The sequence below is a fragment of the Leguminivora glycinivorella genome, chromosome 19 (genome assembly GCF_023078275.1).
Source record: "Leguminivora glycinivorella isolate SPB_JAAS2020 chromosome 19, LegGlyc_1.1, whole genome shotgun sequence".
Classification (NCBI taxonomy): Eukaryota; Metazoa; Arthropoda; class Insecta; order Lepidoptera; family Tortricidae; genus Leguminivora; species Leguminivora glycinivorella.
This window is the reverse complement of record NC_062989.1, coordinates 6,963,470-6,976,911: the sequence shown is the minus strand read 5'-3', so window position 1 is coordinate 6,976,911 and position 13,442 is coordinate 6,963,470. Positions and strand designations below refer to the sequence as shown.

At 37.9% G+C, this 13,442-nt stretch overlaps 3 protein-coding genes across 7 annotated transcripts; 2 read left to right on the top strand and 1 right to left on the bottom strand.

The window, feature by feature from the left end:
* Positions 1-380: 380 nt before the first annotated feature.
* Positions 381-2,924, top strand: LOC125236652. Of its 3 annotated transcripts, none has more exons than XM_048143538.1 (3): positions 381-421; positions 1,647-1,887; positions 2,252-2,924. In XM_048143538.1, the coding sequence occupies exons 2-3, from the start codon at positions 1,866-1,868 to the stop codon at positions 2,446-2,448; spliced, it is 219 nt and encodes a 72-aa protein (XP_047999495.1). In that variant the 5' UTR covers positions 381-421; positions 1,647-1,865; the 3' UTR covers positions 2,449-2,924. The 3 variants fall into 3 exon arrangements, with proteins under 3 accessions (XP_047999495.1, XP_047999493.1, XP_047999494.1); XM_048143536.1 differs by lacking the exon at positions 381-421 and adding an exon at positions 440-749; XM_048143537.1 differs by lacking the exon at positions 381-421 and adding an exon at positions 775-1,379.
* Positions 2,925-3,208: 284 nt separating this feature from the next.
* LOC125236589 (NADH dehydrogenase [ubiquinone] 1 alpha subcomplex subunit 7-like) lies at positions 3,209-4,731 on the top strand. Its single transcript, XM_048143447.1, has 4 exons — positions 3,209-3,371; positions 3,455-3,543; positions 4,104-4,202; positions 4,570-4,731. The coding sequence occupies exons 1-4, from the start codon at positions 3,300-3,302 to the stop codon at positions 4,637-4,639; spliced, it is 330 nt and encodes a 109-aa protein (XP_047999404.1). The 5' UTR covers positions 3,209-3,299; the 3' UTR covers positions 4,640-4,731.
* Positions 4,732-5,586: 855 nt separating this feature from the next.
* On the bottom strand, positions 5,587-13,001 carry LOC125236621 (glutathione S-transferase 1-like). 3 transcript variants are annotated; one of them, XM_048143489.1, is made up of 10 exons: positions 12,794-13,001; positions 11,476-11,658; positions 10,781-10,919; positions 10,526-10,584; positions 10,158-10,305; positions 9,517-9,713; positions 8,811-8,908; positions 7,940-8,038; positions 7,538-7,612; positions 5,587-6,065 (listed from the first exon to the last, which is right to left on the bottom strand). In XM_048143489.1, the coding sequence occupies exons 1-10, from the start codon at positions 12,823-12,825 to the stop codon at positions 5,995-5,997; spliced, it is 1,101 nt and encodes a 366-aa protein (XP_047999446.1). In that variant the 5' UTR covers positions 12,826-13,001; the 3' UTR covers positions 5,587-5,994. The 3 variants fall into 3 exon arrangements, with proteins under 3 accessions (XP_047999446.1, XP_047999448.1, XP_047999447.1); XM_048143490.1 differs by having other exon boundaries at positions 6,005-6,136; XM_048143491.1 differs by lacking the exon at positions 11,476-11,658 and having other exon boundaries at positions 5,591-6,065.
* Positions 13,002-13,442: the final 441 nt, after the last annotated feature.

Below are 13,442 nucleotides of genomic sequence, written 5' to 3'. Positions count from 1 at the left end.
AAATCAAATCAAATTTTATACAGGTCCTTTAGTTTAATAACTCAAATTTAAACAAGTACTTCTCTTACAGTATATTTCATGTTCAAACCTAGCTCATATTAAAAGCAAAGCAACGTCGCCGACGCAGTAACTGATTATAAATAGACCATCTACCTACTACCGATATCTAAACTCTCTCTCGAACAATGACATGCCACATAATTTATTGTAGCACAGAAGACGGTCAAGCAAACCGACTTTAACCAGTTTTATGGACTCGTGTTGTCTTCATTTGTTTACCCAGTTGACCCTAGATAATTGATAGCACTTTGATAGCACTCTATCATCTGTTTGTTTCGTGTACAGGCAATTTTAGACGGATACGATCAGGCATCACTGTAGTGCTGAGCGTTAGGCATACGATATGTAGTAGTATATCTAGGTAAAACTTTTATAGTTTTTTTTATATGATTACCAAATAAAAAATTATTACTATAGTTAGTAGACTTCAAAGAAGATAGGACGACGTGGATTTTTGCGGTTTACATGCTCTTCTTAATTAGTTATTCGTTCATTAGTTGTGTTTCTAAGAATTTAGGTTAGGAGCATATATTGAGACGTGTAGACTTCCTGATATTCTATTCGTGTTAATCATCTATAGTTCCGAGTTTTAGCGAATGTTTTTTTGAGCCTAGATGGAGAGATCGCACAAAAATGGGCCCGAATTGTTTGCAAAGGCTAAACACACATTGTGTTCGTGTGAAGACCAGGTATATGGTAAAAACTGAAAAGTAAAAGAATATCTGAATCGAATGCCTTAACGTGGAACTTGAAATAAGACAGGTCATAACACAATGTTTGTTTACAGTCATGAAAATGTAAACAAAACATCATTGTCCGGCACGAGCGATCCAATTTGACGAGTGTTGTTATTTAGGGTGGGGCTTCAGTTCATAAGTCTATCCAGGTTGAAAATCGCAACCAGAATTAAGCCAGTCCATCCCACTGTTTGAATTGTTCACCTGATGCTATATAAGGACTGATACTATATTATATTGGCTGAAAACTCAGAAAACTAGGGATATACCGACCAGGTCGACTACCGACTACTCGGCGCTTGAGTCGGTTGATCGGCTAGAGCATCATTTTCGACTAAATTCAGTACAATTTTCGATTTATCTCCGGCTACAAATGTGGCCGAATAGTCGGCCTTCCCAACTAATCGGGGACTAGTCGGCACAACTGAAAATATATATGTTTCTTTTCACAATGAAGCCCTACCCTATTCCGAGCATCATGTTTTCTACAAAGACAGCGATTTTCTTTTATTCAGAATCTTAAATAGACGCGTGATGGCCGTTTGGTGGAGGTTGCTCCTCGTCATCTTAGCCGCAATTGAGGTATCATCAACAAACGTGTCTGTTATATTTCCTCTATGGTGTGATGGATGCGCGTTGAAATTTAATTTCTTCGTGTTTAATTAGCACGGTATGTGTGTTGTAAAACTTGTGAAGAACATTTTAAACAATGGCGTAGCCAAAACGGAAGGTTTAGAAACTCAACCCAACTATCAGTATTTATGATTTCAACTTCCTTTAAAGACATGAGTCCTACAGCAAGCAGGTATTCATTCAATTTAATAAAGATGGTTTGTTTTGTTTCTTTAGTGTTTGAGTGGCGAAAAAACATATGCAACCGAGCCAGAATACGTGGCCTTGGGGTACTTCAAAAAGTCCCAAAGACTGCTGAATTCACTTATACCTCATGAGTATCAGGACCCGGTGCAGGAAGTTGCCAGATCCAACAGAGATTATCCAGATTCTCCACATGCAGCTTCAAGAGCGAGTCGAGACTATCCAGATCTTGCGCGGGGATTTCACAGAAAAATGTCGAAGTTGCTAGATGAAGGTAATTGAACATTTAAATTATGTGCAATTTGGGTCCATAATGAAATTATCTTCATGCCCTGGAGCCTAGGTTGGCCATACAAATAGACCACCTGATCCCCCCCGCCCCTGGGGCCTGGGCCTTTACCACGTGACCCCCCCCCCTGGGCACGAAGCTGGATCCGCGCTTAATTATCTTATACTTACACATATTAACATATACTAATGTATAAAGCAATGTAATTTTATGAAATAAATAATATCAATATCAATATCATATAGGATTTTTCTATTATGATAAGAAGTAAATGTTGGTATAACTTTTGAAATCTCGCAAGCCACCCTCCTTAAATCCCAATAGTTAATAAAAATATATCGCATTTCAGAAATCAGCCAAGATTACGAGCACAACCTCGACTCATTCAGTCCTATAATCGGGAAGCGTCGTGTGCGCTCTCAAAGGATGCGTCGTGAGAAACTAAATCTTCAGGGAGTGCGAAGCCATCGTGCGCATTCTCTCGATGCCGGTCGTCGCCGGAGACTACAACCTGAACCAACCTCAGAACAGTCAGAACGATACTAGGATTATTATTTAGGTCTTAAGAATGAAAACATAAAGCCAGCCATTCTCAAAGCCCTTGATCCGCGAGGCCTCTGTTTGCATTAATTTTAAACAGTCGTTACAAAAACTTTGAGAACTGCTGCTTTGAAATAGAAATTGATTGAGATAGAAATATAATAGATATTGATCGAGAAATTAAGAAAATATAAAAGTCTCTAAATAATGTATAATTACAGTCTATCAAGCCATTCAGCAAAAATTAAGACAGTTATTTTTGTCTGTCAAGCCATTTCCGCCAGTAGAAAATGACAGACTGACAGACAGACAGACGGATAATAGAGTCTCAACTTAAGGGTTCGTTTTGTACCTTTTTGTTAGGGAACCCTAAACACGGCAAATTTAGTCACTGTATTGTTACCGTCCAATAGAAAATATGAATTTTGTGCCTTTTTGTACTAACAAACTAACACAAACAAATAATAAACGCCACGTGCTTAGATCAATATTTTTATTAACTTTTCTCGAACCATCATCCTGATCACTATTTTGTATAAATAATAATCGTCCATAGAATATTTGAATTTCGCGCCCATATTAGTGAGAAGATTTGATTGACCGTCTATAATATTTTCCTACTACTATATATAGTATACTATGCATCTGTAAAAACATCCTGCTTCTTAACATTGAAAGGGTTAAATTTATTTTTGAAGACGAAATCCAGGGAAATCCAAAGCAAAAACTAAACGTAAACCGAAAATGTGAACTGTCACTACAACGTCAATCTGACATTGACACAAGTTAAGGTTATAAAATTTCCTTTTACTAGATATTCGTATTTTATTCTCAAAATTGTTTGAAAAACATCAAAAATGAGTAAAGCTAAGGTGGCTGTGCGTGATATTTCACCAATATTGCAAGCATTAAGGAATTTCTTGCTTGGCGTAAGTACTTTCTTGATTGTTTTTCTTATTATGTAATCTGAATCAATGTTGATGAATAACTTCTTTATATTTATTATTTATAGCGATCGCATACTAATGCCTTGAGGTTCGAGCCGTTCCTGGCTGACAGGACCCAACCACCACCAGCAATCCCCGATGGTGTTGCTCACAAGTAAGTTGTCTGCTTTGTTTTCGAACAACAAATTGAAATGACGATATAGAAGAGAAATTTCGACGGCTTCCGCTGTGGCGAGGTGGCCTAGGGGTGATGGCGTTTGGCCCGGATTGCTAAAAGACGCCGGTTCGAATCCGGCCTTCACCACTGGTGGTGCTCGTCATTTTTCTTTTTTTTTTTCTTTAATATATGACATCTTATTTCGATTTTTTGAAATGACGATTTCGTTGTATCCATATTTTCATTTCATAGTGTCCACATTCTTCATTATTAATTCAAAATTACTTAAATGCAATACTTCCGACGCTTTGTTACCAAATAATTTTTGTTGAAATGGTATTTCAGAGTTTTGTTTGGTTGACTGCATACAGTTTTTTTAGGGTTCCGTAGTCAACTAGGAAATAGTTTTGCAATGTCTGTCCGTCCGTCCGTCTGCGGATACTCTCAGTGACTATTAGCATTAGTACTAGAGAGCTGAAATTTGGTACCAATATGACACAAGACTATTTTATCACTTTTATGAAAAAAAGCGTTAAATAAATATTTATCTTTTCCAGACACTCCCAGAATTACTACTACACAAGAGACGCGCGCCGCGACGTTGTTCCGCCGATAGATGTCACTAAAGTGCTCATTGAAGCTAGCTCAGACAAGGGGTATGTGACTAATATGATTATGCTTTTAGACCAATTTAACTAACTTTGCAGTGATTATGACAGTACAGATTGTGCAAGGGTTATTTTAACCCTCTTCCAGGAATAGTATGTTAGTATTTGATTTGTTCTATCCCTCACATGATAAATTTTATAAAATAGAATGTTGCCAACAATAATGGCTAGCTTCATGAATTTCATCATAATCAATTTAGGGCTAATACAGCTGGACTTCATACTGAAAGTATAGTATAGGGTATTGCTATGAATACTCTCTATGGAAACTGAAAAAGAAGGATAAAGCCTATTGAGTTTGAGCCAAGAACTATTCATCCAAAGATTTCTCGAAAATTGTATGTTTTTTTTTCAGTGCTCCCAAAAAGGCGGCAACCGTTGCACCCACCCCTGGAAAACTATACCAATGGGACAAACACTATTAGAGACAAATCAAATTACTATCAATCATATTATGATATTACCATGCTGTAAAGTTTTAAGTTAAATAAATTTAGATTCTTAATTATGCAAGACACATGTCGTATTTCGTTGTTCCTAATCTTTGAGTCCCTATTCTTAAAAATCACATTGAAAAACAAGAAAATGATATTATAGTAGTCGTTCTAGAGAAGAGTTTGTTTATATACTTAGTCTGACAAATAAAGAGTGATTAAAAAGTGGCAACATCGCCTTGTCTCGAATATTCTACTAAAAGTCGTTTAAACATACAAGCCAATTTATAAGTTCATTAAAAATACAGTGATAAATCTTTAATAACTTAATCATAACAATAGTGCAGTGTCAACCAGTGACTTATTATAATTATATATAAAATTAAAGACTTGGCTTAAAGGTCTCGTAACCAGGCCATAAAATCCCAAAAAAAAAAAATCTCACACCCATCTCAATATCTGAAAGAGACGACACTACGATGTTGCCACTTTTTAATTTGTGCTCTTTCTTTGCCAGGTTTTCTTCACTTTTAAGTCAACGTCAATTTCTGAACACACTTTTATGCTCGTCTCATAACATTAGTCGTGTTCATATATTTTTGTTTGCTTAAATGTGTATGTAAATGAATTTTATTCTACTGTACCTGTTTAAACATAATTCAAGCACAGTATAATAAAAAGTACTATCGTATGATTCATTCAAGTCTAAAAAAATGTCTTGTAAAAATAAATTGACTGTCTCTCTCGGACGCACTAATTTGTATAAATATCACTGCACCTACTTAATCTTTCTGGTTTAGTCCATTGGTTGACTGGTAGAGAATGCCTTGAGGAATTAAGTTCGCCATTTGTACCTTATATTGTTGTGCAATAAAGATTAAATAAATAAATAAATATTACATTAATTCCTATAATATATCAACTCCAACATACTCATTAAAAAAGCCAAATCATTTCAATTTCTTAAAAATTTATTATACTTCATTAAATATTGTTACAAGCAATTTCACAAAGACTTGAATAATATGAGAACCATGTTAAATAACAAGAATACCAGACACTAAAAAACATTTTGACAAAATATGCTTACACATTTATAAATATATCTGAAACTCTGGTTTAAGCTTTCAAGATTATTACACATAATTACTTTTAAATCGGGAGTTAATCGCTGATCTCCGATCTGTCTTCTCCGAGACCGCGGGGACAACACCGTCCCTGAAACGTTGGAGGTCAGTTTAATATGTTTATGCGATTAAGTCCCGATTTAAAAGTAATTATGTCTGAAACTGTTCTTCCAAATTAAACTTGGTCTTCATTTTGTAAATATGGGTAGCCGATCTCCCTCATTCAGGTTTAGGCTTGGGGCTTGGGTTACGAAGGTCTTGCAAGTCCGCGAGATAACAACATCGGTCACCTAGCACAAACAAAGGTTTGTTCAAGTCGGTCCTGCCTGGTAGATCTTAGATTTGACCTTTATAGTGCAACCTAAAAGAGTAGAAATGACTCATTAGAGTCATTATTAAAAAAACAGCTAAGATATAGGAGCGTCGTGTCGTTACTAAATGCATTATAAAGATAGTACCTAGGTATTAAAAACACTTCTCATATTAATTTATAAATAAACCCGTAAAATAGAAATCGTTTTGGAAATGAATGGGAAGAGGGGTTGTTTGTTAACGCTACATAATGTGACATTAGAAACATGTACTTTAATTAAGAAGGTATAAAAATCAACAAAATGCAGACAAGAAGCCGAACATATATCCTGGTCACGGCACCAAAAGAATTATTCCACTTACGTCACCTGCCAATTAGGTCAGAAAAAAATTTGTTCCATCTAGGTCATCTCTGACCTAATTGGATTCCAATGTGGACAAACAAAAAACTGACCTACCTGGAAACCAGTGTTGACAGCATGCTAACCTAACTGGACTCCAGTTATGACAGCAGGCTGACTTGACTGCACTCCAATAATGACAGCATGTTAACCTGACTCTACAGTTGGACTCTGTTATATCTACAAATACAGTTTCGACCATTCCGTCCACCGGAATCACTTAGACTGGTCCACCAGCTTATCCTGGTAAAGTCAGGAATTCATCCGATTCCTAATATATATACATACATAACGTATATACATAGAAAACATCCATGACTCAGGAACAAATATCCGTGTTCATCACAAATAAATGCCCTTACCGGGATTCGAACCCGGGACCATCGGCAATGTGATTCTCTAACAGAACTGTAATCAGACGTAGCTGGAATAAGAAATATCTGTCCTAACTGGAAACTGACATAAGTGGAATAAAAATTTCTGTCCTAATTGGACCTGACGAAAATGGCATTAAAATGTTCCACTTACGTCAGCGGTTTTGATTTTCTGACCTATATGGAATTTCTAAAATTTTGATGTATGAAAAAATAAAATCTGACCTAATTGGCAGGTGACGTAAGTGGAATAATTCACCAAAATGTAAGTACTTTTTTCAATATTTCATAATGATTGTACTATAAAAATTCGAACGAATGACTATCGTTTGAAGGGCCTTCCTTGGCTTAACTATAGCAAAAGTAAAATATAGTCTAGCACAACAGATAGAAATGTCAAGAGGACTCCTGGGCCCGGGAGCCCCAATTTTCCGATAGACCATAGTCACAGAATGAATTAGCATTACAAAACTAATTGCAAAGGGCCTACCACGAAACCGAAATTCTCAATCTGTAATTAGAGTGACAGATAAAATTGCCTGCAATTTGAGAATTTGTTTTCGAGTTCTCATCTAGTTTTAACATTTACTCCTGCAGGGCTATAAGAAAAGTCTCTATGGTCAGTCTAGGCATCACAAAAATAACATCAATTTGAATAAAGTTTGAGTTACATACCTTTGTACTTAATCGGCTTGTCAACTGACTTCCGCGCCTCCGTGACGACTACAGTATCGTTATTGTCTCCTTGATCTAATGTTAACAAAAAGCAAATTTTACTATCCATTTTGCAGGCATAGTACGAATCGCCCCTCATCATCATTCACTTGCCCTTTTACCCGTGCCCATTATTCGGGGAATCGCCTCTATAATCGCCAATATAATTTCAACATTCGTTTTCGGGCACTTGTACAACAATCATAGAGGTAAATATTATAATTGGCATAATTGCATTTTTTTTTTGGGAAAAAAGACCTTGTAGTTTGAAGTATTGGTAGTATGGAGACTATATTGAATGAACAGTAGATAGTGTGAAAACAGTAAATTGTGTCACAAGGGAGTAAAAGTATAGTTAGTTACCTTCTTGCTGCTTCATTTGTTTCGGTTCAGGAGTTGGCGCTTTATAAATCTCCTGCGTTTGCGTTGTTTCTTTCAATATTGAGTGACTCTCTATAACATCTGGTACAAAAAAATTGAATGTAAGATACCTACTAATCTGTTGAATCTTTCATGAAGTCAGAAAATCGTGCTAAGGTGGTTTACACTGTACTGTCAGCCAAAAAAGTGGTTTACCACTTTTCTTTTTCTACCTTGTGTTTAAAAATAGAGTCGAAACGTGGTACACTACTTTCTTGGCTGACCGTACACTAATTAACATAATAGCAAAGTAAATTGCCTATCTTAATGTAGCTATTAAAGCATTTAAATTTACTTCCATACACTATAATATTGCAGGGTTTCCTAAATGGTGGACCGGATCCGGACCGCCTCCGTTTTCTAATTTATAATATATAGTCTACAAAGATTTAAAACCACGTTCCCTAATAAACTAATTCTGAATCCTGCACTATTGACTAAGCGAGTACCTATGCTGCATTTTTGCTTTATCATTTATCAAGCATTGATTACTAGTTTCATAAGTTTTTTCGCAAAAAAATCATTTCGTTCATAACAGTCATAGCGTTCTAAAAACCCCTTACTCGATGGTGATATGATATTTCATTACAGAGTTGTTTCTGCTCCATCATCAAATCAGCTCCATGATCCCATAATATTGCATTGTCACGTGATTTACATATGTGGTGCAAAATTTCAGCTCAATCGGAAACCGGAAAGTGGGTCAAATTCAACTTGCAAGTTTTGATTATGATTACAGACAGACAACTACGGGACACGTGAAAGTAAATAAAAGCTTGTAAAAAGCTAAGCAGACTATAGCTAAGGGACTTACTTATTCTCTTAGCGAACTCGGCGAGACCGTTCTTATTGGCAGTTATGTAGAAATTGCGCTCGGACATTCGGAAGAGCCATGAAGCCAATTTTGGATATCTGTTAGATAAAAAAAAAAATGTTACTTTTGGCTGTAAATGTTCAAAAAACATGTCTTAAAATCTTAACGCAAAGAGATCATATGTATATTATGTGATATTAAAACTTCCGGGTGCCGATTCAAAATGACGATCGTTGATAAATGTTATTCCATTTGAAACGCTGGTAGGCTACCGGAAAGAGCGTGCTACTTCCGATCCGGAGGTCGCGGGTTTGCTTGTCGCTTTTCGGTGAAGGAAAACATCGTGAGGAAGCTAATTCCAATAAGGCCATTCGGGTCAGGTGGCAGTCGCTTTCGTAAACTAGTGCCTACGCCAATTCTTGGAATTAGTCCTCAAAGCAGACCCCAGGCTCCTTTGAGCCTTTGTAAATGCCGGGATAACGCAAGGAGGATGATGATGATCTAAGCCCCAGTAGTTTAAGAGATCCATATTATTTTCTCTAGTTAAGCAAACACACCAACATTACAGTACTTACCTATATTATCTTGTGATATTAATTTTGGTAAACCCAGTTTTCTGTAAGTTGGAGATATTTTTCTGGAAGTCTCTGCCTTGCTGCTTCATTGATTAAAATTAAGGTTTTTCCCAACGTATTAATTTACTTACTTCTTCTTTTGTATAGGCACCAATATATGCAAAGTGCTGGCAGTGGCCGCTAGCATAATGTCTCCCATCGACGGCCAGTTGCCCCTGTTGAACCACGGCCGGTCTTTCAGCATGTTCTCCATATCGTAGTATGCGCAGTGAATCTCGCAGAAAGTGGGCATGGCGATTACACGAACGTTTTGGTAGAGGATTGGATTCTGGAAGTAATAATTTCACTAAGATCTAATATTTTAAACGACCGAAAATCTCACTGCGGAGCTGAGCAAAAACATGTGATGGAATTAGTATGCTTCTACTTCATTATCTTTTGCAGCGAGAGTTACCTTCTTACCTTAAACCTAGTTAATAAATGTAACTTGATGCTATTGATCATCAGATGTGTGGTAGTGTATAATCTCAGAGCGCAAACAGTTGAAAATTTTAAGAAACACCGTTTACTACACAAACTGGGCATTTGGAGTGTAAACGAATGCCTTTCGGAATGCTTAATGCGCCATTGATTTTTTGTGTTTTTTGTTATAAGTAGGGAAACTAAGGAATAGGGATCTTAAGGTCATCTAAACGAAACTTATGTATTACTTATAGGTAAACTTGAGGACACTACGAGACCGCTATACAATAAGGGATTATGTCTGACTTACTGAAGCAGCTTTATACTGCGGATAGAGGACACTGCTGTTGAAGTGCATATACTGTTCTACTAGAGCTCTGCCAGCTGGGTCGGCAGGCAGTAACATGTTAGCTGCTGCAGAGCCGTAACGTGCGGCCATGTAAGTTGCTATGGCGTTGCTGTAAGTGGGAAAAAAATACCTATTAGTTTTATAGGTAAAGAGCAGTGGCCGGTGAGCCGTATATTTTTCAAATTTGCCGCCTTATTTTAGTGACAAGATTCGATTGCTTGACCGACATATCTCTTGAATGCCGTACAAGTACATTGAACACCAATTTCAGTAACTAAGGGAATAAGAGCATGAGTAGATATGTCATATAATAAAGGAGGATTTGTTACCTGTCGCACAGTACCAAATCCTTGTCTTTTAAAATTGGTAAAGTCTGACGAGGGTTCATCTGTGAAACAAACAGTAATTAGAGGAAGTTAAAAGCTGCGACGCCCATGGCGAGTGAGAGAGAAGTAAAATATTGAGAGGCAAATACGAGTGACATCTTGGCTCACTAGAAAGTTTCTGGCTAACTCCTGAAAATTTGTTGCTGTCTTTGTGTAGGTACCTATTTTATTAGTGTCTGCTGGTATAAGGATACTTACCGCCGTGATCTCAGCACTCCTGTGTTCTCCCTTGTCCAAATTGACGTCAACTTCACGCACATCGATGTTCATAGCATCTAAGGCCATCATGACGGCGCGACATGCTGGGCTTCGGTCGGCCTTCCATAGCGTACAGTGCCTGTAAAAATCAAAGTGTCTTTGACCCTTCGAGCTCGGCCACGACTTTACGTGACTGGTAGCGATGATGGTGGAAACTATAGGTTCAACGAAAGGCCTCATAGATGTGTCTCGCTCCAACCTATGGTTGTCGCTACCACTGCCAGCAGTTGCGCAATGTCGTGTCCGAGCCGTTAATCCTCGAGGTCAAAGTCTGTCCAGATTCCGGACATGAATCAATTTGGGTTTATGGCTGGGGACCGATTTTTGAATCTGGAACGCATGAATTCGCCGTTCGATAGTCGTAGCATACGTCGTTTTCCACAGACTTTCGAACGGCGAATTCATGCGTTCGAGATTCAAAAATCGGTCCCCTGGTCGGGAACTACGGATTCCACGTAGGTAATCGCCAACCGTGCAAGTAATAAAGACAACAGCAAAACAATTTGCCGCCGGTGTTTATAGTTGTGGACCCACGTAAGTTACGTAAGCTCCTGTGATGGTGTAGGTATGAGAGAGAAGGGAGTGCGAGATAAGTACGGTTTGTTCAGACGATGTATGATAGAGCCAGTACTCACGTCCGGTCTGAAATTCGTGGCACCGAAAAGTTCAATGTGGCGGTAGGTCTAGAGCAGGTGTCGGCTAGTCCGAGGTATTTGAACCTCCTGGTTCCGGCTGTTTTGACATCGAATTTACAGGGGGTAGCACCCTGGTTTATGCTGTTCTTTATTCTTTTTCGCGATAATGCACTTGAGAGCAGGCTGGAAAAATGGCAAGAAAAACTGGAAGTGTGGGTCTGAAAATTAGCGGAACCAAAATTTAAAGAATATTACGCGATTTCGGAATTCTATCCAGTTTTTCCCATATTGCCTTAGTAGATGATACATACCTACCAGTCTGCTCCAAATTCCGGTACCTTGAGTTATGAATTCAAAATGACGGTAAAATCGATCGTGATGTGGAATAAAATAATGCAGGATGGATGAAATCGCGACAGCGATAATCTACAAGACGATCCTGAGATCCGTATTCATAGATCATAATAAAGGTGCGACCACACCGCCGCTGCTTAAAAAACGGTGACGATACGGAATCGCAGTGACGCATCGTATTCGTACTATTTTTACCGCATGCTCCACAGACCGCTGCTCAAAATACGCACACGGTACGAAATCACAGTGACGCATCGTATCCGTACCGTTTTTACCGCATGCTCTCCACACCGCTGCTCAAATAACGGCGACGTTACGGAAACGCAAGACGTGTCCCATAAATAAAGTCACTGCGTTTTCGTGCCGTTTGCGTATTTTGAGCAGCATGTGAACTTCCAACCCGTGGTAAAAAACGGTACGGATACGATGCGTCACTGATGATTTCGTACCGTGTGCGTATTTTGAGCAAATATCTGTGGAAAATGCGGTACGAGCCGGGGTTCGAATACGATGCGTCACTGCGATTCCGTATCGTCGCCGTTTCTAAAGCAGCGGTGTGGTCGCACCTTAATGCTGACCGATGAAAGTGGAGGATGATACCGGGCTTGGAATGAATATACTTATTACGGGAAGAAGCGCCGATAGGTAGCGGAAAAGATGAGGACTAGCAGCTTAGCGTGGCATGAAGGTGGTATGGCCAATTGGTCATGTAAAGTGGAGGTATTAATCTCATAAAGGCAAATTAAGTCAGGGATGAATATTGATGGACGGAGAGGGAGAGGCAAACTCAAACAGCGATTGATGGATTTGTGTGAATGAGAAAGAAGTGAGTGACAACTGAGAAGACGAATGATAGAGGAGAATGGAAAATGAAAATTGTACCTACCGATATCACATAAATATGGAATAAGGATAAGAAAAAGAATTGGTGTAGGAAGGTGAAGGAAGAGTTAAAGGTACTAACTTTAATGAGGGCCTGCTAGACCCACCACCCATTTTGATTTCACTGGAACATAACAAGACTGAATATCATTTTGCGACTAACTTGGACGTGATATTACATTGTCCTTTGTCGCAATATATTTATATTCTTTATTTTTTCATATTTTTACTTCTTGATTTTACAAATGTACAGATTTCTTTTTCTATTTTTTTGACATAAGTAGTTATTCATTTTTTTCTGTATTCCATAAATGATGCATAAATGTCTAAATAAAGTCTGTTTTTAAGAAGGCCATAGCATTATAGAACTTCATGGTGTAATAAAAATTCACCCTTCAAATCTCTTCCAACTCTTCTCTTCTATGATCAATTCAACAATGCTCAATAACTCAGATTCTATGGCTCAATAAAATTTTGAACCAAAATCAAATTTGACTCAACCATTTGACTGTACTGTACACTGTACCGGAAAAAGTGATATATTTACTTAAGTCTATGCCAGACTTTATATTTTGAGTTTACAAATATTCAAAAAATTGAAAAAATAATTTTTTTACTACGGGGTTATTACAATTCCGTTTCCGCTAATTTGCCAATGTTCAGTGTTGCCATGATGACCAAATCGGCACATCTAAGATTTTACTTGTGCACTTAACTAGACTAAGACCATA